The 27,256-nt window shown below is 46.0% G+C and overlaps 1 protein-coding gene across 4 annotated transcripts in view; it reads right to left on the reverse strand.

The window, feature by feature from the left end:
* The window catches only part of sema3b (sema domain, immunoglobulin domain (Ig), short basic domain, secreted, (semaphorin) 3B), a 376,487-nt gene that overhangs the window by 55,877 nt on the left and 293,354 nt on the right, over positions 1-27,256 (reverse strand). For all 4 annotated transcript variants that reach the window (XM_052017532.1, XM_052017530.1, XM_052017534.1 and 1 more), the window contains exon 5: positions 6,436-6,555. In XM_052017532.1, coding sequence (XP_051873492.1) covers positions 6,436-6,555 — 120 coding nt within the window. The remainder of the gene's footprint in view (positions 1-6,435; positions 6,556-27,256) is intronic.

Raw genomic sequence — 27,256 nt, forward strand, 5'->3', positions numbered from 1 at the left:
TTTAAACTAAAACCAATCCTCCAAACTGATCCTCATTAAGGTTCCGTTTGTCAGAACTTGATATGTGTGCAACGCTTGTTGGGTGGTCTAGTTTGCGAAGTCCTGAGTGATACAGCTGTCTGTAGCACCTCATCCCAAGTACATCGGGAAATGAAGCCAGGAGTTCTTCATTCATGTGGTTCAGCACTGCACGGAATGAGGCCTTTATCTGAAGGACCTCATAAAGAGCTCTGGAAGAGGATACAACTCCAAGAGCCTGGAATGGGTTTGGGGCAGGGTGCCAGAGAAGAATATCCTCAGATTTGCTGTCACAACCACACTCTGGAGGTCAGACTGGCTTCCACTGAAATCAAGGCTGTTTCAGCTGGAATTGAGAGGGTTTCTGCTGGGATCCTAGCTGGCTCGTGGTGGTTCTACTGGGATAAGGCATGGACCATATGAGCAGAGAGGCCTTGGTACAACTTTATAAAACATTGGTTGGACCGCAGCTGGAGTATTGTGTGCAGTTCTGTTCACCACAATGCAGGGAGGATGTGATTGCACTGGAGAGGGTGCAGAGGAGACTCACCAGAACATTGGCTGGGATGTCGTGTTTCACTTATGAGGAGAGACTGAACAGGTTGGGCTTGTTTTCCTTGAAGCTGAGGGGCATCTGATAGAGGTGTACAAAATTATGAGGAGTGTGGATAGGGTAGGTAGTCAGAAACTTTTCTCCATGGCAGACATGTCGAAGACCAGAAGGCATAGGCTTGAGGTGAGAAGAGGTTTAGAGGAGATCTGAGGAAATCTTTTTCACCCAGATAATGGCCGCAATCTGGAACGCGCTGGCTGAGGTGTTGGACGCAGAGACTCACAACAGTTAAGATGTATCTGGACGAGCACTTGAATCGCCAAGGTATAGGAGACTATGGACCAGATGTGGGTAAATGGGATTCGTATAGATAGGACTTAATGATTGGCATGCTCATTGAAACCTACCGAGTACTGAAAGGCCTGGATAGAGTGGAGAGAATGTTTCCATTAGTACAAGAATAGAGTCATAGACTCATACAGCACAGCAACGGGCCCTTCGGCCCAACTGGTCCATGCCGACCAAGATTCCAATCTAAGCTAGTCCCATTTGCCCACGTTTGGCCCATATCCCTCTACACCCTTCCTATCCATGTACCTGATCAAGTACCTTTTATCTAGGATCTGAGATCAAGAATCTAGGACCAGAGGGCACAGCCTCAGAATAAAGGGACATCCCTTTAAAACTGAGATGAGGAGAAATTTCTTCAGCTGGAGGGTGGTGAATCTGTGGAATTTGTTGCCACAGATGGCTGTGGAGGCCAAGTCATTGGGTGCATTTAAGACAGAGATTTATAGGTTCTTGATTGGTGAAGGGGATAAAGGTTACGGGGAGAATGCAGGAGAATGAAGTTGAAAATAAAAAAATCAGAATGGTGGAGCAGACTCAATGGGCCGAATGGCCTAACTCTACTCCTATACCTTATGACATGATGGGCCGAAGGGCCTGTTTCTGTGCTGTATGATTTTATGACCCTAAGGAAAACACTCAGCAGGTCAGGCAGCATGTATGGAAAGAGAAATGGAGTTCACATTTCAGGCCAGTGGTTCTGTTGATGATGTGCTGGGCCCTGCTGGGAGTGGGATTGGGATCAGGGCTGGCCTCTGTCAGGGCTGAGATTGGCTCCCGCAACTTCCGCCAGATGGTGATACACACGACTTGAAACAGACTCTGGAACTAATTTTCAATACTGATAATTACTGCCAAATTTTCGGATATTGTTTGAAGTTAAAACAGGATCCTCGGTTATTCTTGGCTGTTTGTCCACTACACTTTGAAACATCTGGCCTGCTTCTGAACTAGAAGACCGTGGGTTCAAGCCTCACCCGGGAGTTACAGACATGTAATCCCTATCCCACGGAGGAAGATTTTAGTATTTGGATAAAATGCCAAAACCAAGGCCCCAAAGCCTTTCTACAGGTGGGTATAAAAAATCATATCACACCTTTCAATGTCAGGCAAAGGGAATTCTCCACCTTTTTCCAACCAATGTTCATCCTTCATTCAACATCACCAAAGATTAGATAATCTCAATGTCTTTTGTCGGAACTTCCTGTGGGAAAACTTTATGGAGATTTGTGAGCCAAGTTTTTTTTTACACAGAGTGGTAGGTGCCGGAAAGCACTCCCAGGGAAAACTCGTGGAAGCAGATACGATAGCAACATTTAAGAGGCATTTAGACGGACAAACGAACAGGCAGGGAATGGAGGGATATAGACCATGTGCAGGCAGATGTGCAGTTTAAATTGGCATCATGGTCAGCACAGATCTCGTGGGCCGAAGGGCCTGTTCCTGCGCTGTATTGTTCTATGCTCTATGTTTCATTTACTACATTAAACACTTCGAAGGGACATAATAGGCTTTGAAATGGTTTGGGACATATTGCAGTGGTGGGAGATGTAAAACAAATACAAGTTCTTTGAGTACAAGAGGGGGCCATTAAGGCACCCAAGCCCGTCCTGCTGTTCAATTAGATCATGGCTGATCTTAACCTGAGTCGATGACTTCACCTCAAATCCTTTAATATCTCCGGTTAGCAAAAACCTGTCAAGTCTTGGATTTAAAATTAACAATTCAGACATCTTTAATTGCAGTTTGCTGGGCAGAGTTCTGTCCACCTTTTGAGTGTGGAAGGGTTTCCTAACTTCACTTCCAAATGCCTGGCTCTGATTTTGAGTCTAAAACAGAATAAAGTAAACCAATTCTTGTACCGACATAAAATTTGCCTATGTGAAATGCTTGGGTGGTAAAACAATGCCATCATCCCAGAAATATGTTGCAGGCATGTTTGTTTGCTTCACATGATCCTGCCACATTAGAAGTGCATCATGGGGGAGATGCACATTCTGTGTGGAGGAAGGTGACTCAGAGGTTGAAAGCGGTCAGGTGGTAAGATGTGGAAGACAATGCACCTTACAGTTTCTCCCCTAAAAACTCACCAGCATCCTCTCACCAAGCTGCTCGAGAAACACAAGGTAAAAGGTCATAAAGTCACAGAGATATACAACATAGAAACAGGCCTCTTTGGCATACTGAGTCTGTGCCAATCATCAGCCACCAGCTACACTAATCCTACATTAATCTTAAATTTGCATTTAAGAGGCTGTTAGGTAGACACATGAATATGTAGGGAATGGATCGATAGGGATATGGATCATGTACAGGCAGAAGATATTTAGTTTAATTCAGCATTGTGTTCGGCACAGACATCATGGACTGAAGGGCCTGTTCCTGTGGTGTACTGTCTATGTTTAATCCCATATGTTTCTCCCCACATTCCCATCAACTTCCCCTGATTCTACCATTTACCTATACATAAGGGCAATTTACAGTGGCTAATTAACATGTTTTTTCAGATGTGACAGGAAACTGGAGCACCCGGAGGAAACCTACATGGTCACAGGGAAACATGCAAACTCCACCCAGACAGCACCAGAGGTCAGGATCGAACCTAGGTCTCTGGAACTGTGAGACAGCAGCTCTACTCGCTGCATCACTGTGCTGCCAATAAGTGGTCCAAGTTAATCACTAATTGGGGTTCATTTGGTGAAACAAGGATTGTACATTTTGGGTGCATTCCTTGAGTGATTGACCGTATGGTGGGGGGGGGGGGGGGGGGGTAATAAACAAGAGGGACGTACCAACTGATGATCATTGTGGTATTGAAAAACATTAGAGCATTAATTTGTAGAAGCAGGAATGGAGTATACAAATACTTAATGCTCCTCTATTCAGTAAGATCATGGTCAATCTGGTGCCTCAAAAACACCCCTTACCCAATCCATTTATTCCCTTCCCATCCAAAGATCGAAAGATTGCAGGCTTGAGTTTTAGCCCAAAGACTGAGAATCCTCCTGGGCAGATAACCATTTGAGTTAGGTCCAGCAATGCTTCGGATTATTTTTACGGTGTATTAGGGTCAGGGCTAGTGGTAGGATTTGGGGTCAGGTATGGAGCGATTAGGATCATGCCAATAAATGGGATTGGGGTTGGGGTCATCGGAGGGAATCAGCTCGGGGCTGTAGATGGTATTGGGATCATGTTCATAAATGGGATTAGAATCAAAGATATAGATTGGATTGGAATTAGGGTTAGAGGTGGGATTATAATCTGTCAGTGAGATTCGAGTCAGGGCTATGGTAAGATTCAGGTCAAGGCTATTGAGGGCATTAATGTCAGGCCATAGGTGAGATTAGGAACACGACTCTTGTTGGTTTGGAAATCAAGAGTCTAGTTGAGTGGAAGATCAGGGATCTGGATGGCCGAACAGCCTAAATGCGATTGGGGCAAGACCATGGATGTCCTATCATGAGAGGCTGCGCAGTTTGGGTCTGTATTCTTTGGAGTTTAGAAGAATGAGGGGTGACCTTATTCAAACATGTAAGATCCAAAGGGAGCTTGACAGGGCAGATGTTGAGATATTCTCACGAGTGGGGGAGTCACGTAAAAGGGGACTTGGCGACAAAATTAGGGCCAGTTGTCTAAAATGGAGGTGCATAGAAATATCTTTTCTCAGAGGGTGGTGAATCTCTGGAATTCTCTGCCCCAGGGTGAGGGCTGTGGGCAAGGTATCAAATGGGATTGGGGTCAGGGCTATAGGAAGAATTAATGTCAGGGCATTTGTAGGGATTGGAGTCAGGGATATAGATGGGTTTAGGGTCAGGTTTGTGAATGAGATTGGTGCCAGGGCCATACATGGAATTAGGAACAGGATCTAGATGAGTTTAAGGTCAGAGCTGTAGGTGAATTTATGGTCAGGTTTGTGGATGGGATTGGATGAAGGTGGGATCAAGACCAGATCTGTAGAAGGGATTACAATCAGGTATGTTTGTAGGTGGGATTGGGGTCAGGGCTGTAGGTGGGATTGGGGTCAGGACTGTGGGTGGGATTGGGGTCAGGGCTGTGGATGGGATTGGGGTCTAGGGCTGAAGGTGGGATTGGGGTCAGGGCTGTAGGTGGGATTGGGGTCAGGGCTGTAAATGGGATTGGGGTCAGGGCTGCAGGTGGGATTGGGGTCTAGAGCTGTGGGTGGGATTGGGGTCTAGGGCTGTGGGTGGGATTGGGGTCAGGACTGTAGGTGGGATTGGGGTATAGAGCTGTGGGTGGGATTGGGGTCTAGGGCTTTGGGTGGGATTGGGGTCAGGACTGTGGGTAGGATTGGGGTCCAGGGCTGTAGGTGGGATTGGGGTCAGGGCTGTAGGTGGGATTGGGGTCAGGGCTGTAAATGGGATTGGGGTCAGGGCTGTAGGTGGGATTGGGGTCAGGGCTGTAGGAGGGATTGGGGTCAGGGCTACAGGTGGGATTGGGGTCTCGGGCTGAAGGTGGGATTGGAGTCAGGGCTGTGGGTGGGATTGGGGTCAGGGCTGTGGGTGGGATTGGGGTCAGGGCTGTGAGTGGGATTGGGGTCAGGGCTGTGGGTGGAATTGGGATCAGGGCTGTAGGTGGGATTGGGGTCAGGGCTGTAGGTGGAATTGGGGTACAGGGCTGAAGGTGGGATTGGGGTCAGGGCTGTGAGTGGGATTGGGTCCAGGGCTGTGGGTGGGATTGGGGTCTAGGGCTGTGGGTGAGATTGGGGTCAGGGCTGTAGGTGGGATTGGGGTCAGGGCTGTAGGTGGAATTGGGGTCAGGGCTGTAAATGGGATTGGGGTCAGGGCTGTGGGTGGGATTGGGGTCAGGACTGTAGGTGCGATTGGGGTCTAGGGCTGTGGGTGGGATTGGGGTCAAGGCTGTGGGTGGGATTGGGGTCAGGACTGTAGGTGGGATTGGGGTCAGGGCTGTGGGTGGGATTGGGGTCAAGGCTGTGGGTGGGATTGGGGTCAGGACTGTAGGTGGGATTGGGGTCTTGGGCTGAAGGTGGGATTGGGTCCAGGGCTGTGGGTGGGATTGGGGTCTTGGGCTGAAGGTGGGATTGCAGTCAGGGCTATAGGTGGGATTGGGTCCAGGGCTGTGGGTGGGATTGGGTCCAGGGCTGTGGGTGGGATTGGGGTCAGAGTTGTACACATTCCATATTTACTACACACACATCAGACACGCACACACATGCAGAGTTGTGCACAGACGCACCAACTGCAGGACAATGTTCTACACAGTTTGACTTGGCAAATGGTTGCAGTTTCTAAATCATAAACCGGAGGAAAAAATCACTATTAATGTCAATCACCTCAATTCCTGGAAAACGCAGGAGCAGTTTCTCCTCCCCCTCTCCCTTTTGTCGCTGTGGTTTTCCTTTGTTCTCTCCGAGGAATGGGGCCAAGAAAATGCCTCATATCACGGCGAGAACCTGCCAGGAGGCACAGAGCCTGCAAACCCCTCTCCTGCTCGCTCTCGGTAATTGTACTGGGAAACCAGCAGAGGGAAGCACTCACATCAAACTTGTTCCCGACCTCCACGTAGGCACAGACGGGGTGGAAGGCTCCGGTACCACAGGTGTACAGGTGGGTCCTGTTGAACTGATGCAGCACTTTGATGAAGTTGGCACAGTCTGCCTGCAACAGAAGGAACACAGGCATCAGGCAACAGTGACTGGCTAAGAATTAGGAGCAGTAATAGGTTATATGGTCCCTCAAGTCTGTTCCATCATTTTGTGCGATCAATATTGCACCTTCTCACCTTGATTGCATTTTGGTCAAAAAAAATCTATTTATCTACTACAGTCCAGAAGGACAGTTCAGGCCATTATCCCAGATTTTTCCAATTTGACATCCCATTGCAATAACTCTTCCACCCACACCTTTTCCCAAACTCTGTAGGCTATCCGCCTGTTTGCCTTTCTAAAGTTATTCCTGCAATTGCCTCCACTGCCTTCCCAGCAGCTCATTTCAGATCACAAGTACTCATAGCACGAAAAAAAATTAACGTCATGTCTCCCCGCTGGTAATAACTTCAATCCTGGTTGTCACAGCACAAACAGAAACGGTAATCTGTCTGATTCCTGCGGAACTTTATCGAGCTAAGATTGCCCACATTGTTGTGTAACGTCATTCACTGTAGGAAGGATGTTATTGCTCTGGAGAGAATGCAGGGGAGATTCACCAGGATGGAGGAGAGAATGGATAAGCTGGGGCAACACACACAAGACTCTGGAGGAACTCAGCGGGTCGGGCAGCATCTATGGAGAGAAATAAGCAGTCGACGTTTCGGGTCGAGACCCCTCATCAGGACCGGAGAGGAAGAGGGCAGAAGCTAGAATAAAAAGTTAGGGGGAGGAGCACAAGCTGGCAGGTGATAGGTGAGTCCAGGTGTGAGGGGGAATGAAAGGGAGTGATGTGAGAAGCTGAGGGGTGATGGGTGGAGGAGGCAAAGGACCGAAGAAGGAGCGATCTGGTAGGAGCAGACAGTAGACCATGGAAAAAAGGGAAAAGTAGATGGGAAGTAGGAGGGAAGTAGTAGGCAGGTCATGAGGGTGGGGAAGGGGAAAGAGGAGGGGTGAGAGGGCCACAGAATGAGGGAAAACAAAGGTGGGGGGGGAACAGAGGGTAAGGGGTACCAGAAGTTAGAGAAATCGATGTTGGATGTTGAAATGATGGAAAAGTTGGGCTTGTTTTCAACGGAGCAAAAGGAGGCTGAGAGGTTACCTGATAGAAAAATATAGGATTATAAGAGGCATAGACAGGGCAGATAATGAAGAAGGTTTTTTTCCCATGTTAGGTGCATGAAAATCAAGAGGGCACAGGTCAAAGGTGAGAGGAAGGAATTTTAAAGGGAAGGTTTAAAAGGCTAAGTTTCTTTTACACAGAGAGTGGTTGATTGCTGGAATGCACTGCTAGAGGAGGCAGTGGAATCAGCTCCAATTACTACGCTTTAGAGGCATTTAGACAGGCATTTAAGTAGGCAAGACACAGAGGATACGGTCCTAATACAGGCAAATGGGACTAGTGTAGAAGAGCAAAAAGGTTGGCATTGACATTGTAGGCCAAGTGGTCTGTGTCTGTGCTATTCGAGTCCGTGACTTATTAACTCCAGCACCAACGGCCATGGTTTTGTTAGCGGTATCCCGCCCATGAGGTTACACCAGAAGAACTTCTGAACTATGTTGAGTTTGAAAAGCAATGCTGGCACTAGTCTGAGGTTTCATTTCTCCCTCACTGCAAATCTCGATTAAATTGGGGGTCATCCACATAGATTCATGGAGTGGTACAGCATGGAAACAGGCCCTTCAGCCCAACTCATCCATGCCAACCGTGGTGCCCACCAAGCTAGTCCCATTTGCCTGCATTTGGTCCATATCCCTTTAAATCCCTCCTACCCATGTACTTATCCAAATGTCTTTTAAATGTTATTATTGTACCTGCCTCAACCACTTCCTCTGGCAGCTCACTCCATGCATGCACCAACCTCTGCACGAAGAAGTTGCCCCTCAGGGCCCTTTTAAACCTTTCCCCTCTCACCTTAAACCTATGCCCCCTAGTTTTTAGTTCCCCTTCCCTGGGAAAAAGACTATGTGCCTTAACCTTATCCCCCTCAACCTCCTATATTTCAAGGAATAAAGGCCAACCTCTCCCTATAATTCAGCCCCCTCGAGTCCTGGCAACGTTCTCGTAAATCTTCTCTGCACTCTTTCCAGCTTAATGATGCCTTTCCTATAACAGGGCAACCAAAACTGTACACAATACTCCAAGTGCAGTCTCACCGACGTCTTGTACAACCACAGGATCTCTGCTGCCTGTGTACCAACTCTCACCAAGTCATTTTCCCCATCTGCTTCCATACCCATTGGTTCCTGATTGAGAAGCATCTTAATTTTAAAATTATGAGTGTGCCTTCACTGGAGAGACTGAAATGGCTGAGGAAGGTGGTTCAGCCGCACCTTCCCAAGTGACAGAAAGTCATAGAGCCCTACAGCACAGAAAAAGGCCCTTTGGCCCATCTAGTCCACTCTGGCCTGGTTTTCTGCCGAGTCTTATCTACCTGCACCTGGACCATAGCCTTCCATACCTTTTTCATCCATGGACCTATCCAAACTTCTCTTAAATGTTACAATTGAACCCGCAACCACCACTTCCACTGGCAGCTTGTTCCACACTCGCACCACCCTCTGAGTGAAGTAGTTCCCCCTCAGATCCCCCTTAAATATTTCACCTTTCACCCTAAACCTGTGACCTCTAGTTCCAGTCTCACCCAACCTGAGGGGAAAAAGCCTGTATGCATTCACCCTATCTATACCCCTCGTAATTTTGTATACCTCTACAAAATCTCCCCTCATTCTCCTGCACTCCAGGGAATAAATTCCTAACCTATTCAACCTATCCCCATAACTCAGGTCCTCAAGTCCCAGCAACCGTGTAAATTTTCTCTGCACTCTTTCGAGCTTATTGACATCTTTGACACATAGGGTTGGGCAATCTTTGCTGCCAAAGGAACAAATTGCACAAGTTCCAAGAAAATCCTAAGTTTTTAACTTTGAAGTTTTGATTATAAAAAGAATGAGAAAGTCCAAAAAAAATCAAACACCTCTCCCCTCCCCACCAATGTTACATTTTGCATTAAAATTCACTCCTTCCTCCCTTGGTATACACTCAGGAGCAGACAATGAGCTACGTAAATTCACTCTCACCTCCAGTGAGAAATAGTCATTAATATTCATGGCACTGTTTTTCCATTCTCATGAAAACACATGAATGGAATCTTGAAACCTAATACCCAAATCACATAAAAATCCCGGAATTTCGTGCAATAGAATTGGAATTTGACTTAAATCGAGCAGAGCCCCCTGTGATAATCATTATTGTATGGTTTCAAAGTGTTACCAAAGCAAGTGAATTAACGAGGGTGTAAATGCTAGTAAACTACTGGGATTAAAAGTCTGACTCCAGGACTGTCCACATCACCGCTCACAACGTGTGTTAAAGTGATTTTCTAGCAATATTTTGTGCTGATTAAGGAGAAAGGGGGAGGAAGGAAGGGAGGAAGAAATTGATTCGTCTACTGAAGTACCATTTAAAGCACGCAGCAGCATCTTAGGTTGGACAAACACAAGCAAGGCGAGTCATAAAACAAACCAGGAAGTTGTTGGCCTTAAGCAAGTTACGGCATCAATCTTTCTAAACAGATGTATCCTTTATAATGATACATGTACAAAATTGAGACCATTTTGACAATGCATGAAGTAAACAGATTTTCTCCTGAATGGAAATCTTTGACTCTTTGCAGCTGAACCACAAGACAGATCTAGTGGAAAATAGAATAGTTGTCATATTTCTGGAACCAGTACAAGGACCTCCTGCTCACGTCCCCTTCTCGTTACTACCATCGAGGAGGAGGTACAGGAGGATCCTGAAGACCCACACTCAATGTTTCAGGAACAGCTTCTTCCCCTCTGCCATCAGATTTCTGAACGGTCCATGAACCCATGAACACTACCTCATTATTCCTCTTTTGCACTATTTTTGTAACTTATAGTAATTTTTACGTCTTCATGCCTTGCACTGTACTGCTGCCACAAAAACAACAAATTTCACATGTCAGTGATAATAAACTTGATTCCGATTCAAAAATATTTGTAGAAGCAAGCGCCACTCCAGGCGGGTCCAACCAGCGAGAGAGAATGCTTGGCTACACGTCAAAGTGGCTTGCTTTGCTCAGTGTTTGATCATGTCCTCTATCCCCAACCGTTATACACCTGAAACCCTGGAAACAGTCTTGAAAACAAAGTGACATCAAGGGAATGGTCAGAATGTGGGGATCAGCACCACTAAATGTGGCCAAGGAGGAACCAGATAACCAACAGGAGAGCCAGGAGAGGAAGGGCCAGAAGGGTAAGATAGAAGGAAGCTGGTGTGGTCTAGATGGGCCGAGTGGGTTGTTTCTCTGCTGTACACTGCACCAATAACATTGCCTTTGGTCACACCCCATCAGGTTTAGGCTTCACCACAGTGTTGAGCCAAGGACAGTTTCAAAAAAAGCTGAGGTAAACAGTGATCAACAAATGCAGAAGCTTCCAAATTGCTGCAGATATCAGCTCACACCCCAGCTTACCAGAAGTGCATGCTGCGGATTTAAATGTGTGCTCCCACAGCTCTTTACGTTAAGACCCCGTTAAGTGACCACAGCAAGAAGATGAATGGCATAATTTCCAATGGTGTGACGTTGGAATATTTTCCTTGGGATACAAGGAGGGTGGCAAACCCTGTCCCTTGAGGGGTTACAGAAGACTGCAGCATGATTTTCTGCAGCTGGCAAGTTGAGGCATCTGCTGTGCAAAATGTTACACCAAGGGCCCACCTACTCTCTGAGAGAGATGCAAATGTCTCAGAAAGAACTTTGGCCAACTTTCAACATCAGAAGCAAATGATCTAATATTCTTTCTAGCTGTAGCTAGAACTGTAAGCATGAGTTGAGTTTGTGAGCCACTGTATGGCCTTTCTAGAGAGGGAGATTATCTCAAAGAGATCTCTGCCGTGGGCAGGAGGTGACGATGTGGTCCGTTGTTTGATTCAGGCTACCTCATTCGCAGGCTGTGGAGGCCTTGATTCTCCACTAATGTGGCATTAAATGGCCCACATCCCATTTGAGTCCCATTTAGAACCGCACACATTCTTTGGGGCTGCTGGATCTCTAATGAATTCCTTATCCAGCCATTATCACATTGCTGTCTGTGGGACCTTGCTGGGTACAATCTGCCTTCTGTGTTTCCCTCAGTATAACAGTGAAATATTCCACGGTTATAAACATGTCAGAGTCTTTAGATGCCAACTTCATGAGCTAGAATTCTTTCTCTAAGCCTCTCCATCTCACCACCTCTATTTTCTCCTCAAAACAGAGCTATCTATGGGAAACAAAGGACTGCAGATCTAGAGAAAAACACGATGATGCTGGAGGAACTCATGGCATGAATATTGAATTCTCCCACTTTAAGTAATCCCCACCCCCTTCCCCACAAACTGCCCCCCCCCCACCACCACGCTTCTTCTCTTCTTCCCTTTCCAAGCCTCCTTTTTCTACCTTTTTTTCTCCTTTCTCCTTACCTTTGACCCATCCCCTGGAGGATCTGCTCTCCCCTCCTCCCCAGCACCTGCCTATCACTATCTCTTACCTGCATCTACCTATCACCACCTTGTGCCCACGCCGCCTCCCCTCTTTTGTCCACCTATCACTGCTCTGCTTTTCCCTCCAATATATTGGGCTTCCCCTTTTCCTATCTTGTCCTGAAGAAGGGTCCTGACCTGAAACGTTGACAGCCTGCTTTTCTCCACGGATGCTGCCTGGCCTGCTGAGTTCCTCCAGCATCATCGTGCTTCTCACTATCTATGGTTTTGGTTAGCGTTCTGATTCCTATGAATGTGGCCTGGTGTTCAGACTTGGCCCTTTGTCAGAACATTCTGACGAAGGGTCTTCATCCTGAAACGTTAACCCTTGTTTCTCTTCCCACATATGGGGCCTGACCTGCTGTGTTTCCAATATCATCTGCTGTGTTTTAGATTTCCAGCATCTGCAGGACTTTTTTTATTTTCACTGGTATTCAGTCTTGTTTGGTAATCGGTCCTGTGGAGGGCCTACGGAATGTTTTTGTTGGGAATATCAAATGGGATGTTCCCATTATCCAGGAAGGAACAAGAATGGAACCCAGATCAAGGAGAGGTTGGACAAACTTAGATTTGGTATTGGTATTGGTTTATTATTATCACTTGTACTGAGGTACATTGAAAAACTTGTCTTGCATACCAATCATACAGGTCAATTCATCACACAGTGCAGTTACATTGAGTTAGTACAGAGTGCATTGAGGTAGTACAGCTAAAAACAATAACAGTACAGAGTAAAGTGTCACAGCTACAGAGGAAGCGCATTGCAGGTAGACAATAAGGTGCAAGGTCATAACAAGGTAGATTGTGAGGTCAAGAGTCCATCTCATCTTGAAAGGGAACCATTCAATAGTCTTATCACAGTGGGATAGAAGCCATCCTTGAGCCTGGTGGTACGTGCCCTCAGGCTCCTGTATCTTCTGCCTGATGAGAGAGGGGAGAGGAGAGGATGACCCGGCTAGGTAGGGTCTTTGATTATGCTGGCTGCTTCACCAAGTTAGCAAGAGGTAAAGACAGAGTCCATGGAGGGAGGCTAGTTTCCGTGATGCGCTGGGCTGTTTCCACAACTCTCTGCAGTTTCTTGTGGTCCCGGGCAGAGCAGTTGCCGTACCAAGCCATGATGCATCCAGATCGGATGCTTTCTATGGGTTGTTTGCTCTGGAGCACTGAGGGGAGTGCTAATAGAAGTTTATAAAATTGTGAGAGGCATAGATGGACAGTCAGAATCTTTTTTCCCATGGTGGAAAGTCAAATACTGGAAGGCGTAGGTGTAGGGTGAGAGGGAAAAAGTTGAAAGGAGATTTTCAAGACAAGTTTTCTTACAGAGAGTGGTGGGTGTCTGGAAAGTGTTGCCAGGACAGGTGGTGGAAGCAGGTATGATAATGATGTTTAAGAGACGTTTAGACAGGCACATGAACATGCAGGGAACGGAGGGAAATGGATCATATGCAGACAGATGGGATTAGTTCATTTGGCATCATGGTCGGCACAGATATTATGGGTCGAAGGGCCTGTTCCTGTGCTGTACTGTTCTATGTTCTACTGTTCAGCCAGTTTCCCAGCAACTTTGACAACACTTCTCCCTCAGCTGTCACTGCCAGTTCGAGCAGGTTAGTTAGCCACTCATCTCATTGCCCCAGTCTTACTGAACCAATCCCATAATTTTGGGCACAGCTCCCTTATGTCCCCTGTTTTGCATTCCTGGATGGCAGAGTGAAGGGATGCAGTCAACACAGGGCAGCGTCAGAAAAATTTATAAAGCGTCTTCAGCTGCTTGTGATGGGGGTCTGGGACACTCACTGCTGGGGTGGACTCCGAGTATTTTCTGCTCCACCAGAAGGATTGAATTTTATGGCAGGGTATCTCATGACAGAGAACATGTTTGCACATTGCAAGCTGTCAGGAGTAACACAATCCCCATGTACAGTACCTGCTCTTGACATTAATTCATCTCAATACTTGGGCTTCTATTACTAATAGTCTTCTCTTGACCCTAGGGTGAAGGGCCAAGCCTCAGGTTTCATTTTTAAGATTATTGCTTGGAGTCTAGATTTTCAAACTGAGGGGTGTGGTAACTTGGGGGCTGGGGTCGCAATTATAAAATCAAATAGTTTGTATTCATGCTTATAATCGTGGTGGAGAGTGGCAGGATGTATAGAAGTAGGAAAAACAGATTTCTCTGAAGTGGGGCAAAAAACCTGATTTAAATTCTTCCTGGAATTTACCCTCTGTTCTATGTTAATTGCACAATGCGCGGAGGACTGTGAGGGTCGAACTCAGTTTCAAAAGCAGGATTCAATGTGCATACATTATAACATTGAGGTTTAGCTCAAACAAGACAAATCCCTAAACCGGAATGGTAAGAATAACTCAGAGCCACAGTGCTATTCTCTGGAGAGGAGAGCATCCAAATATGTGATTACACAAATTAGGACCAAGGCTGGGCCACTCTGTTCCTTGTGTTTGCTCCTCTATTCAAGTAGATTATGACTGGAACTGGAATTGATTTACTATTGTCACAGTGAAAAGCTTTTGCATGCGTGCCATCCAGACAGATTGTACTATGCATAAGTACATCGAGGTAGTATAAAGGAAAACAGAATGCAGAATATAGTGTTACAGTTACAGAGAAAATGTAGTGTACATAGAAAAATAAGGTGCAAGGGGCATGATGAGATAGAACCATAGAACCGTACAGCACAAAACAGGCCCTTCGGCCCACCATAGATTGGGAGATCAAGAGTTCACCTTTTAGTGTATGAGAGGTCCGTTCAAGAGTCTGATAACAGCGGGTAGAAGCTATCCTTGAGTCTGTTGGTATGTGTTCTCAACCTTCTGTATCTTCTGCCTGACAGGAAGGGAATGGTTTTTGTGTGTGCGTGCGTGCGTGCGTGCGTGCGTGCGTGCGTGCGCGTGCGTGTGTGTGTGTGTGTGCGCGCGCGCGCGTGCGTGCGTGTGTGTGTGGGGGGCGGGGGGGAGGTGGGGGGAGGGGGCAGAGAGAGAGTGACTGGGGTGGGAGGTGTCCTTGATTATGGTTGCTGTTTTCCCAAGGCAGTGGGAAGTGTAGACAGAGTCAGTGGAGGGGAGGCTGGTTTGCGTGATGGACTGAGCTGTGTCCACAACTCTCTGTAATTTCTTGCGGTCTTGGGCAAATCAGTTGCCATACCAAGCTGTGATGCACCTGGATAGGATACTTACTATGATGCATCTGTTAAAAAGTGGTGAGGGTCAATGGGGACATGCCAAATTTCCTTCACCTTCTGAGGAAGTAAAAGCACTAGTGCGGTTTCTTGGATGTGGCGTTCATGTGACTGGACCAGGAAAGATCCGATTGTAACCTCAACTCTACATTCTCAGATACCTGTGGTGATATTTCACCCCTTATTTATCAAGTATCCAACTACCTCTGCCTTAGAAATAGTAATAAGCTTTGTTTTCACTGCCCTTTGAGGAAGAGAGTTCCAAAGACTCATGATCCTCTCAGATAAAGAAAATCACCTCATTTCTGTTTAAAATGATTGCTTATTTGAAACAGTAATAGTTCTAGATTCTTCCACAAGAGAAAAGCATCCTATCCACATTCGCTCTGTCAAAACTCTTCAGGACGTTACATGTTTCAATCAAATCCCTCTAAACTCCAGTGGATACAAGCCCAGCCTGTCCAACTTTTTCTCATAAAACAACTTGCCCATTCCAGCTACCAGCCCAGTAAACCTTCTCTGAACTGCCTCCAAACACATTAGCGTCCTTCCCTTAAATAAGGAGACCAACACTGTACACAACTCCAGATGTGGTCTCACCACTGCCCTACATAACGAACATAACGCCTCTACTTTTGCATTCAATTCCCCTCGCTATGAACAACATTCTGTTAGTTTTCCTGGCTCTAGTTGCACACAGCCTTTGCAAAGGCTGAGAGGTGGCTTGATAGATTATGATGGAATTTGGCAGTTTTGATGTAAATAGACTATTTCCATTTATGGATGAGGGAAGGAGTCCAAAACTACTGGATCATAATTGTATGGAAGTCACCTTAGATTCATCAGGGCATGGGTGACTGCAGCACAAAAGGAGGACATTCATCCCATCAAGTCCATGCCGGCCCTCTGCAGAGTAATCCAATCAGTCCCATTACCCAGCTCTATACCTGTGACCTTGCACGTCCTAAAGATGGGTTGGTAGGTTAATTGGCCACTGGTAATTGCCCCTAATGTGTAAGTGAGTGGTAGAATCCAGGGAGAGTTTATGGGAGCATGGGGAGAATAAAATGGGATTAGTGTAGGATTAGTGTAAATGGGTATTCGATGGTCAGCCAAAGCTTCTGTGCTGTATGACTATGACTGACCCTGAGAATCTGGCGAACTACCATTATGACATGTGGAAGCCCGACTTGTCCACACTGGAAAACTCCAATGATTTATGCTTGGCTATCCTTTTGCTTTATCTTGCCCGTTTCTTTTACTTTACAGTCATATATTCAGAAACGTCACCTTCTGTCAGCCAAACCAATGCTGACCTAATCTCAATGTAAAATTCCCAATTGCCCGATTAAACCAGATAAGGAATTAGGACTCCCTGGGCAAATATAACCATTAAATGGTGTGTACTGTTGTGCAATGTCAATAAATTAATAATTTATTAATAATTCCCCTGCACCTGTCCATCACTATCTCTTACCTGCATCTACCTATCACCACCTTGTCCCCTCCCCGCCTCCCCTCTTTTGTCCGCCTATCACTGATCTGCTTTTCCCTCCTGTATATTGGGCTTCCCCTTTTAAGATAAGATATCTTTATTCATCACACGTCCATCGAAACACACAGTGAAATGCATCTTTTGCGTAGAGTGTTCTGGGAGCAGCCCGCAAGTGTTGTCACGCTTCCGGCGCCAACATAGCATGCCCACAACTTCCCAACCCGTACATCTTTGGAACGTGGGAGGAAACCGGAGCACCCGGAAGAAACCCATGCAGACACGGGGAGAACATACAAGCTCCTTACAGACAGTGGCCGGAATTAAACCCGGGTTGCTGGCGCTGTAATAGAGTTACAGTAACCGCTACACTACCGTGCCTGCCCTTTTCCTACCTTCAGTCCTGAGGAAGGGTCCTGACCCGAAACGTTGACCGCCTGCTTTTCTCCACGGATGCTGCCTGGCCCGCTGAGTTCCTCCAGCATCATCATGTTTTTCATCAATAAATTAAACACAGCCCTTCTCAGCACACTAGAGCCTGGGATTAAAATGCCTGTGAAAATGTTTTATTTAACTCTGTGTGTAATTCACATTTCCGTACTCTCAGTCACTGAGGTTTAGTTATCACTGACTGAACTACCTGCTGAAAATCAAGATGCCTTGTACCCAACACATGCTGAGCAGGTACTTTTTCTACTTGCGAATGGCACTGGCACATTGTCTGCAGTGCCCTTGAATTAAGAAGGCAATCGAGGGGCAAGACATTGGTGGATCTGGAGTCAGACTGGTTAAGGATGGTGGATTCCCTTCCCTTAAGGACACTTGTTCTCTAGTTGTGCCTCTGGCTCAATGGCAGATGGTAGAGTGCCACAGCTGGCAGTGGTACCACACCTTGCTGCCCCAGTGACCCGGGTTCGATCCTGACCTCCGGTGCTGTCTACGTGGAACTTACACGTCCTCCCTGTGACCGTGCGAGTTTCCCTTGGGTGCTCCAGTTTCCTCCCACTCCTGTAAATTGCCCCCAGGTGCAGGTGGGCAGTAAGAGAATCAGGGTGGAGTTGTGCTTGAGGCAGGTACAATAATCAGGCATGTGAGGGAAGAGGTTATGAGGAAGAGGCTGCCGGGGTGGTGGTGGAAGCAGATACGATGGTAGGGTTCAAGCTTTTACATGGAGGAATTTGGACCATGTGTGGGCAGCAGGGATTTAGTTTAATTTGGCATCGTGTTCGGCACAGACATGGTGGGCCGAACAGCCTGTTCCTGTGCTGTACTGTTCTAATGTTTATTCTAATGAAATAAGTGGGGGGATGAGATTAATGGGATAGAACATAGAACAATACAGCGCAGGAACAGGCCCTTCAGCCCACCATATCTGTGCTGACCATGATGCCAAATGAAACTAATCCCATCTGCCTGCACATGGTCCATACCCCTCCATTCCCTTCATATTCATGTGTCTGTCTAAATGCTTTTTAAACACAACTATCATGTCTGTGATTACTCTGAGAGCAGGCATAAGGCCAGATTGTCTCTTTCTCTAATATGAAAAATATGAGAATGCCATCTGCTAGTCTAGTAACCTAACCACGACACTACCAGATCCCACTTTCCCATTTCTTCCTGATGTGAAGCCAGAATTCTTTCCAACTGCTATCTGCTCACCAAGGAAGGTGAGGAACAAGGGAGTAGGGTCAGAAAGTTGTGTATCCCAGTGCTGCTCCAGAAGGCCTGGTATTATAGTGGAGTGGCTTGTCATATCGAGGGTGCACTTCTGGGGAACTAAGCAATGAGGACAGACCTTGTTGGTTGAAGTCATTTTCTTTGGAACGTAGCAGCCTGGAGAGATTTAATTGATGCATATAAAATTATGAGAGGCCTAGAAGAGGACTTATTTTCCAAAGCAGAGAGGTCAGTAACTAAGGGTCACAGCTTTAACTTAATTGATAGAAGGATTAGAAATTTCAGAAGCATCTGGATGAGGACTTGAAGATTCATATTCTGATGTGCTAAAGACCAAGAGATGGGAAATAGGATGAAGATAAGGAACATTTTTAGACCATCATGGACTCGGATCCCATGTGCCCTGTGCCTGTGGCTTAAAGTTCTGTGAGCTGCAATGCTTTATCTTATCCTTTAGATGAATAAAAGGGATCTGACAGCACTAATGTTACAAAGAGTACAGGAGTTCTACCCGATGTTCTGTCTACAGCCAACATCAATAAAAATGGTTTATCCGAGCCTTACCACATTGCTGTGAGTGGGAGCTTGCTGTGCTTGCATTATGACTGTGGACACACTTCAAAAGGTTATGGATTGCCTTGGGACGTCCCAAGGATGAAAGGGATGCGATGGAGGGCAAGTTCCTTCAATTTTAAGACCCACCAGCCAATGGTCGAACACATAAATTTTACCTCTGACTTCTCTCTCTTCAGCTGAATACAAAAGAAAGGTCAATATAGATAAGTTCAGAACTCTATGCTGTAATCAAACTGGGAAAATAATGGCTACCTCGGGCTAATTGCCAGCATAATGTAGCTATAAGCTGTTAGCAGAAAGCACTCTGCAATTAACCCAGTCTGACCTGCAAAGGCAATTGAACAAACGCATTTCCCAATTCATCCAAATGAGTCTCTGTACTGCCAACATCTGTTGGCCTGGGCTATTATAGACTAATAAGAAATGACCTTAAAAGATAGCAATTAACTGACGCGACCACTGTAATCTATTCTTTTCTTGGTATTTAAATATGTTTGCGGTAGTGTCTCTGTGTAACATCTGCACACGCACCAACATCTGCAACCCGGGTGTGCGATGCACCAACATCACGCAGCCAGATTCTACCTGTACAGGCTATGTGCACATACAGGCAGACACATGCATATTGTACAGTAGTCTGGTGGTTATATTACTGGCAGGCGCGGTAGTGTAGTGGTTAGCGTAATGCTATTACAGTGCCAGTGACCCAGGTTCAATTCCAGCCGCGTCTGTAAGGAGTTTGTACGTTCTCCCCATGTGTCTGCGTGGGTTTCCTCCGGGTGCTCCGGTTTCCTCCCACATTCCAAAGACGTACAGGTTAGGAAGTTGTGGGCGTGCTGTGTTGGCGCCGGAAGCGTGGCGACACTTGCGGGCTGCCCCCAGAACGCTCTACGCAAAAGATGGATTTCATTGTGTGTTTTGATGTACATGTGATCAATAAAGAGATCTTATAATAATCCAAAAAACCTAAACTACTGAGCTGGAGATTTGAGTCCACGCCTCACCACTACAACAGGAGGATTTACATTTTGTTCATTAAATGAATCTGGAATAAAAAGCTAGCATCTGTAACAGTGAATATGAGCCTACCAGCTTGTTGTAAAAACCCATCTGGTTCAACTAACGTTGTTCAGGGGAGGAAATCTCAATTTTCATGTTCAAAAGCCTGGAGTGAGACTTGAACCCAGAAGCACTGAGTCAGTAATAAGAGTGCTACCCACTAAGCCACAGCTGGCACCACCTAAGACAGGCCACGTTGCTAAAACCCACACCATACAGGAGCCAAAGATGTGGAGAAGCTGCCTCGGGTCCAGTGGAACGGATGTACCCATTACCAGAATGTACAAACATTCCTGGAAGGATGGACCAATAGAGCACAACCATTTATCAGGGCTTCAGCATTCAAACGTTACACTTCCCATGTGATTTGGATCTGAGGCTACTGTTCCTTTTCTCTCTCCTCCTGATCAACCCAGCCCCCATCACCCTCTCTCTTTCCCTCTCCATTTGCCCATCACTCACACCCTCCCCCACTACTCCCATCCACCCATCCTTGTTTCCATGTTCTACCTTCCTCCCTTATCAGATTCCATCCTCACCTCCCAGCTTCTGGTGCTATTCCCACTCTCGTCTCCCCCATCCGCTGATCCTCCCCTCACCTGGATCCTCCTATCATCTGCCAGCTCGCGTTCCACCCCTTCCGTCCACCTTTTTACGTTGGCCATCTCCCCTCTGTTATAGGAGGTGTTGTTGGTACTGAAGAAGGTTATCGTAGATTACAGGGGGATCTTGATCAGTTAGGGAAGTGGGCCAGGGAGTGGCAAATGGATTTCAATACAGATAAGTGTGAGGTGATGCACGTTGGAAAGTAAAACCAGCGTAAGACTTATACTATGAATGGAAGGGCCACAGGGAGTGTAATGGAACAGAGGAACCTAGGAGTACAAGTGCATAGTTCGTTGAAAGCGGTGTCACAAGTAGACAGGGTGGTGAAAAAAGGCATTTAGTACACTGGGCTTCATCAGTCAGGGCACTGAGTATAGGAGTTGGGACATTATGTTGTAGTTGTACAAGTCGTTGGTGAGGCCGCACTTGGAGTACTGTGTACAGTTTTGGTCACCCCATTACAGGAAAGACGTGGTTAAACTGGAAAGAGTGCGGAAAAGATTTACTGGGATGTTGCCAGGACTCGAGGGCCTGAGTTATGGGGAGGGGTTGGCCAGGCTGGGTCATTATTTCTTGGAGTGTAGGAGAATGAGGGGTGACTTTACAGAGATTTATAAAATCATGAGGGGCATAGATAAGGTGGATGGCAACAGTCTTTTCCCCAGGGTAGGGGAGTCCAAAACCAGGGGGCATAGATTTAGGGTGAGAGGGGAAAGATTTAAAAGGGACGAGGGGCAACTTTTTCACACAGAGGGTGGTGAGTATATGGAACGAGCTGCCAGAGGAAGTGGTTGAGGCAGGTACAATAGTATCATTTAAGAAGCACTTGGATAGGTACATGCAGGGGTGGGGCTTAGAGGGATATGGGCCGAACGCAGGAAATTTGGACGAGCTGGGTGAGCACCATGGTCAGCATGGACTGGTTGGGCCTGTATCCCTGCTGTATTGCTCTATGACTCTATCTTTCAATCCAGATGAAGGGCCTTAACCCGCAACATTGACTGTCCATTTCTCCCCACAGATGCTGCCTGACCCACTGAGTTCCTCCAGCTTTTTGTGCGCTGCTCCAGAGTCCAGTACCTGCAGCCTCACGTGTCTCTATCCAGAGTTATTTCATGACAGCACTAGGAACAGGAGTAGGAATCAGCCAATCTGCCAATGGCTGACCCAATCTTGGCCTTAACTTCAATTTCTGGCCTGCTTCCCATTGCCATTGACTCACTTACAGTCCAAAAACATTTCCAGCTCCACCTTTATTTGGGTCAGTTCGGGATGAATGGCTCGTCCACAACTTCATAGAGAGCTGCCAACAATCTCCGCTGTGTGCACCAGCACATTCCGTACTCCCATGCCTGCGCAAGATGCATAACAAGGAACATGTGGGAGTATGGAATGTGGTCACATCCGACCTCCCGTTCACCCCCAGACTTCGAACTGAATCCAGGGGCTTTCCTCTAAAGTAGTGAGACAACTTTGGGAGATCAAATATAAAGGGACAGTACACTATTAATGGCAAGACCCTTAACAGTGTTGATGTACAGAGGGATCTTGGGGTTCAAGTTCATAACTCTGTGAAAGTGGCTGCACAGGTTGACAGGGTGGTAAAGAAGGCGTATGACATGCTTGCCTTTATTTAGTTGAGGCATCGAGTTCAAGAGTCGGGAAGTTAACTCTAGTTAGGCCGCATCTGGAGTATTGCATTCAATTCTAGTCGCCCTATTATAGGAAGGATGTGGAGGCTTTGGAGAAGGTACAGAAGAGGTCTACCAGGATGATGCCTGGATTAGAGGGCATGTGCTATGCGAGGTTAGACAAACTTGGGTTGTCTTCTCTGCAGCGGCAGAAGGTGAGGGGAGATCTGACAGAGGTTTATAAGATGATGAGAGGCATAGATAGAGTACACAATAAGTGGCATGCACATGTTTGGGCACCCCTGGTCAAAATTTCTGTTACTGTGAATAGCTAAGTGAGTAAAAGATTACCTGATTTCCAAAAGGCATGAAGTTAAAGATGACATATTTCTTTAATATTTTAAGCAAGATTACTTTTTTATTTCCATCTTTTACAGTTTCAAAATAACAAAAGAGGAAAAGGGCCCGAAGCAAAAGTTTGGGCACCCTGCATGGTCAGTACTTAGTAACACCCCCTTTGGCAAGTATCACAGCTTGCAAACGTTTTCTGTAGCCAGCTAAGAGTCTTTCAATTCTTGTTTGGGGAATTTTTGCCCATTCTTCCTTGCAAAAGGCTTCTAGTTTTGTGAGATTCTTGGGCCATCTTGCATGCACTGCTCTTTTGAGGTCTATCCACAGACTTTCAAAGATGTTTAGGTCGGGGGACTGTGAGGGTCATGGCAAAACCTTCAGCTTGTGTCTCTTGAGGTAGTCCATTGTGGATTTTGAGGTGTGTTTAGGATCATTATCCTGTTGTAGAAACCATCCTCTTTTCATCTTCAGCTTTTTTTTTACAGACGGTGTGATGTTTGCTTCCAGAATTTGCTGGTATTTAATTGAATTCATTCTTCCCTCTACCAGTGAAATGTTCTCCGTGCCACTGGCTGCAACACAAGTCCAAAGCATGATCGATCCACCCCATGCTTAACAGTTGGGGAGGTGTTCTGTTCATGAAATTCTGCACCCTTTTTCTCCAAACCTACCTTTGCTCATTGTGGCCAAAAAGTTCTATTTTAACTTCATCAGTCCACAGGACTTGTTTCCAAAATGTATCAGGCTTGTTTAGATGTTCCTTTGCAAACTTCTGACGCTGAATTTTGTGGTGAGGACGCAGGAAAGGTTTTCTTCTGATGACTCTTCCATGAAGGTCATATTTGTGCAGGTGTCGCTGCACAGTAGAACAGTGCACCACCACTCTAGACTCTGCTAAATCTTCCTGTAGGTTTTTTGCAGTCAGATGGGGGTTTTGATTTGCCTTTCTAGCAATCCTACGAGCAGTTCTCTCGGAAAGTTTTCTTGGTCTTCCAGACCTTCACCATTCCTGTTAACTGTCATTTCTTAATTACATTACGAACTGAGGAAACGGCTACCTGAAAACACTTTGCATTCTTCTTACAGCCTTCTCCTGCTTTATGGGCATCATTTATTTTAATTTTCAGAGTGTTAGGCAGCTGCTTAGAGGAGCCCATGGCTGCTGATTGTTGGGACAAAGTTTGAGGAGTCAGGGTATTTATAAAGCTTTGAAATTTGCATCACCTGGCCTTTCCTAACGATGACTGTGAACAAGCCAATGCCCTAGTAAGTTAATGAAGGTCCAAGACCTTGGTAAAAGTTATCTGAGAGCTCAAATCTCTTGGGGTGCCCAAACTTTTGCATAGTGCTCCTTTCCTTTCTTCACTGTAAAACTGTACAAAACAAAAATAATACACTAATCTTGCTTAAAATGTTGAAAAGAATGTTTCATCTTTAACTTTATGACTTTTCGAGATCAGTTCATCTTCTACTCACATAACTATTCACAGTAACAGAAATTTTGACCAGGGGTGCCCAAACTTTTGCATGCCACTGTATCTTTTTCCCAGGATCAAAATGTCTAGAGGGCATGCATTTAAGGTGAGAGGGAGTAAGTTCAAAGGAGATGTGTGGGGCAGGTTTTTTTTAAACACAGAGAGTGGTGGGTGCCTGCAATGGACTGCCAGGGGTGATGGTGGAGGCAAATGCAATTCAAAAAATTAAGAGGCTCTTAGATAGGCACATGGATGTGCAGAAAATGGAGGGGTATGGACATTGTGTAGGCAGAAAGGAGTAGTTTAGTTAGGCATTTAATTACATTTAATTAGTTCAGCATAAGATGGTGGGCCGAAGGGCCTGTTCCTGTGCTGTACTGTTCTATGTACTGTGACCCCCATTCACGTGAAGGGAAAGACAAAACAACTGCAAATGTGGAAAACCGGAACTAAAATTCTGGAAACACTCAGCAGGTCGGGCAGCACCAGCTGAAAGAGAAATTGTTAATGTTCCAGGACTGAGACACTGACGAAGGGTCTCAGACATGAAATGTTAACTCTGTTTCTCTTTCCACAGATGCTGCTTGACCTGCTGAGTGTTTCCAGCATTTTGTTCATATTTCATTTGAAAAGGGTTACTGGCAATGCGTTGAAAGGCAAGTAAAGTTCTGCACTTTCTTTTGAATGTTATTTTAATTAATGTTGTATTAATGTATTTTTACATTGTCATGAATGCTTTTTTTAATTTTGGAATAGTTTTTATTTTTTAAATTACTTCTACGTATTTCTCTGTTTCTACTTGTCTCCGCTGACCAGAGATTTAGGGGAAAGGGCTATCAGAAAGACACTGGGCACATCTGAGGGTTGGGCCTCACTTTATGTTCTTTGCAACAAGGCAGGCTGAGGTGAACTTCCTGTTTAAAACCTGCAATGTGCATAATGTTCTGAAGGAGAAAACTTACACTTTTGAATGGAGAATCTCTCGTCCGCACACTGCTCTCCAATCAGTAACTAGACTGGCATGGCACGTTAGCAACTAGACACGTTAGCTGTAGTGACTTCTCTCCATTACTAACTCTATCCGGCATCTTTGGACAACCGAGTCTGTACTGACCATCATACCAAGCCTACATTAAACCTATTTTATTTTCCCCTCACTCCCATTAACTCCCCCAGATTCTACCACTCACCTACATAAACGGGCAACAGAGTGACCGAGTAGCCTTCCAACCCCCCACCTCCTTGGAACATGGGAGGAAACAGGAGAAAACCCACACGGTCACAGGGAGAACATGCAAACTCCACGCAGACAGCGCCGGAGGTCAGGATTGAACCCGGGTTGCTGGCATTGTGAGGCAGTGGCTCCACTAACCACTACTCATTTATTTGTCAGTGCTTTAATGTGCTCTTAATTAAAATTAGTTTCTTTTTTTAAAGACCTATTTGAATAGATGTAGGATGACCCTCTATCAGAGGCATTTAAAAATAGTTAAAAGGCCTTTGACAGTGGCCAAAGGATACACTATCTGAGAATGCGCTTATGAGGGAAAGAGTGCAGAGGAGATTTGGCTGGGACTCGAGGGACTGAGTTATGGAGAGAGGTTGAGCAGGTTGGGATTTTGTTCATTGGAGCATAGGAAAATGACGGGTGATATTATCAAGGTGTATAAAATTATGAAGGGCATAGATAGGGGGATAGGGTGAAGGCACATAGTCTTTTTCCCAGGGTTGGGGAATCAAGAACTAGAGGGCATAGGTTTAAGGTGAGAGGGGAGAGATTTAATAGGAACCAGAGGGTGGTTAGTATATGGAACGAGCTGCCAGAGGAAATGGTTGAGGCAGGTACATTAACATTTAAAAGGTACTTGGACAGGTAAGATAAGATAAGATCTCTATTAGTCACATGTACATCGAAACACACAGTGAAATACATCTTTTGCATAGTGATTTTTTTTTGGGGGGGGGGGGCAGCCCGCAAGTGTCGCCACACTTCTGGCGCCAACATAGCATGCCCATAACTTCCTAACCCGTACGTCTTTGGAATGTGGGAGGAAACCGGAGCACCCGGAGGAAACGCACACAGACACGGGGAGAATGTACAAACTCCTTACAGACAGTGGCCAGATTTGAACCCAGGTTGCTGGCGCTGTGAAGCATTGTGCTAACCACTATGCTACCGTGTACACAGATAGGAAAGATAGTGAAGCGGTAGTGTAGCAGTTAGCGTAACGCTTTACAGCACAAGCAACCCGGGTTCAATTCCAGCCGCTGTCTGTAAGGAGTTTGTACGTTCTCCCCATGCCTATGTGGGTTTCCTCCGGGTGCTCTGGTTTCCTCCCACATTCCAAAGACGTACGGGTTAAGAAGTTGTGGGAAGTTAGGAAGTTGTGGGCATGCTATGTTGGCGCCAGAAGCGTGGTGACACTTGTGGGCTGCCCCCAGAAGGCTATGCAAAAAGATGTATTTCACCATGCGTTTCGATGTACATGTGACTAATAAAGATATCTTATCTTATTTAGAAGGATATGGGCCAAACGTGGGCACAAGGGACTAGCTTAGATGGGAATCTTGGTCGGCATGGACCAGTTGGGCTGAAGGGCCTGTTTCCATACTGTACGACTCAATGACTCAATGACTCGCCACTTGGAGCTCACTCTGCTAGGGATTATTCTGAGCTCTGCAACTGGATGAAGTAGGTTCAGGAGGATGGAGTCACATGGGTGAGTGTTGGGGTGGGTTGGGGGTTAGAAACCCCAGGCAATGAGTCTGGGCAGCAAAACAAGCCCAGTACAGTCTTCCCCTGATATGTAGCTTAGTTCCACATCTGATCAACACTCCTGCAGACCACCTTACTACACTAAATGCGCTTTATAAATAGAATAAGATAAGATCTTAAATGCGCTTTATACATAGAATTATATTTGCGTTATTGCAAATTGCAATTCCTGAAACCTTTCAAATACTTTAGCAAACTTCAACTGCTTTTCTTCAGAGGATAATCTCACCACCCTTCCACTTACATGATGTAAAAGTGTGCCTTCAACTCTGCTGTGCCTTAAAACACCGGAGAGTCTCTGAGAGCTCATGTTCCTGAGT

Source organism: Pristis pectinata, chromosome 6, assembly GCF_009764475.1.
Source record: "Pristis pectinata isolate sPriPec2 chromosome 6, sPriPec2.1.pri, whole genome shotgun sequence".
Classification (NCBI taxonomy): Eukaryota; Metazoa; Chordata; class Chondrichthyes; order Rhinopristiformes; family Pristidae; genus Pristis; species Pristis pectinata.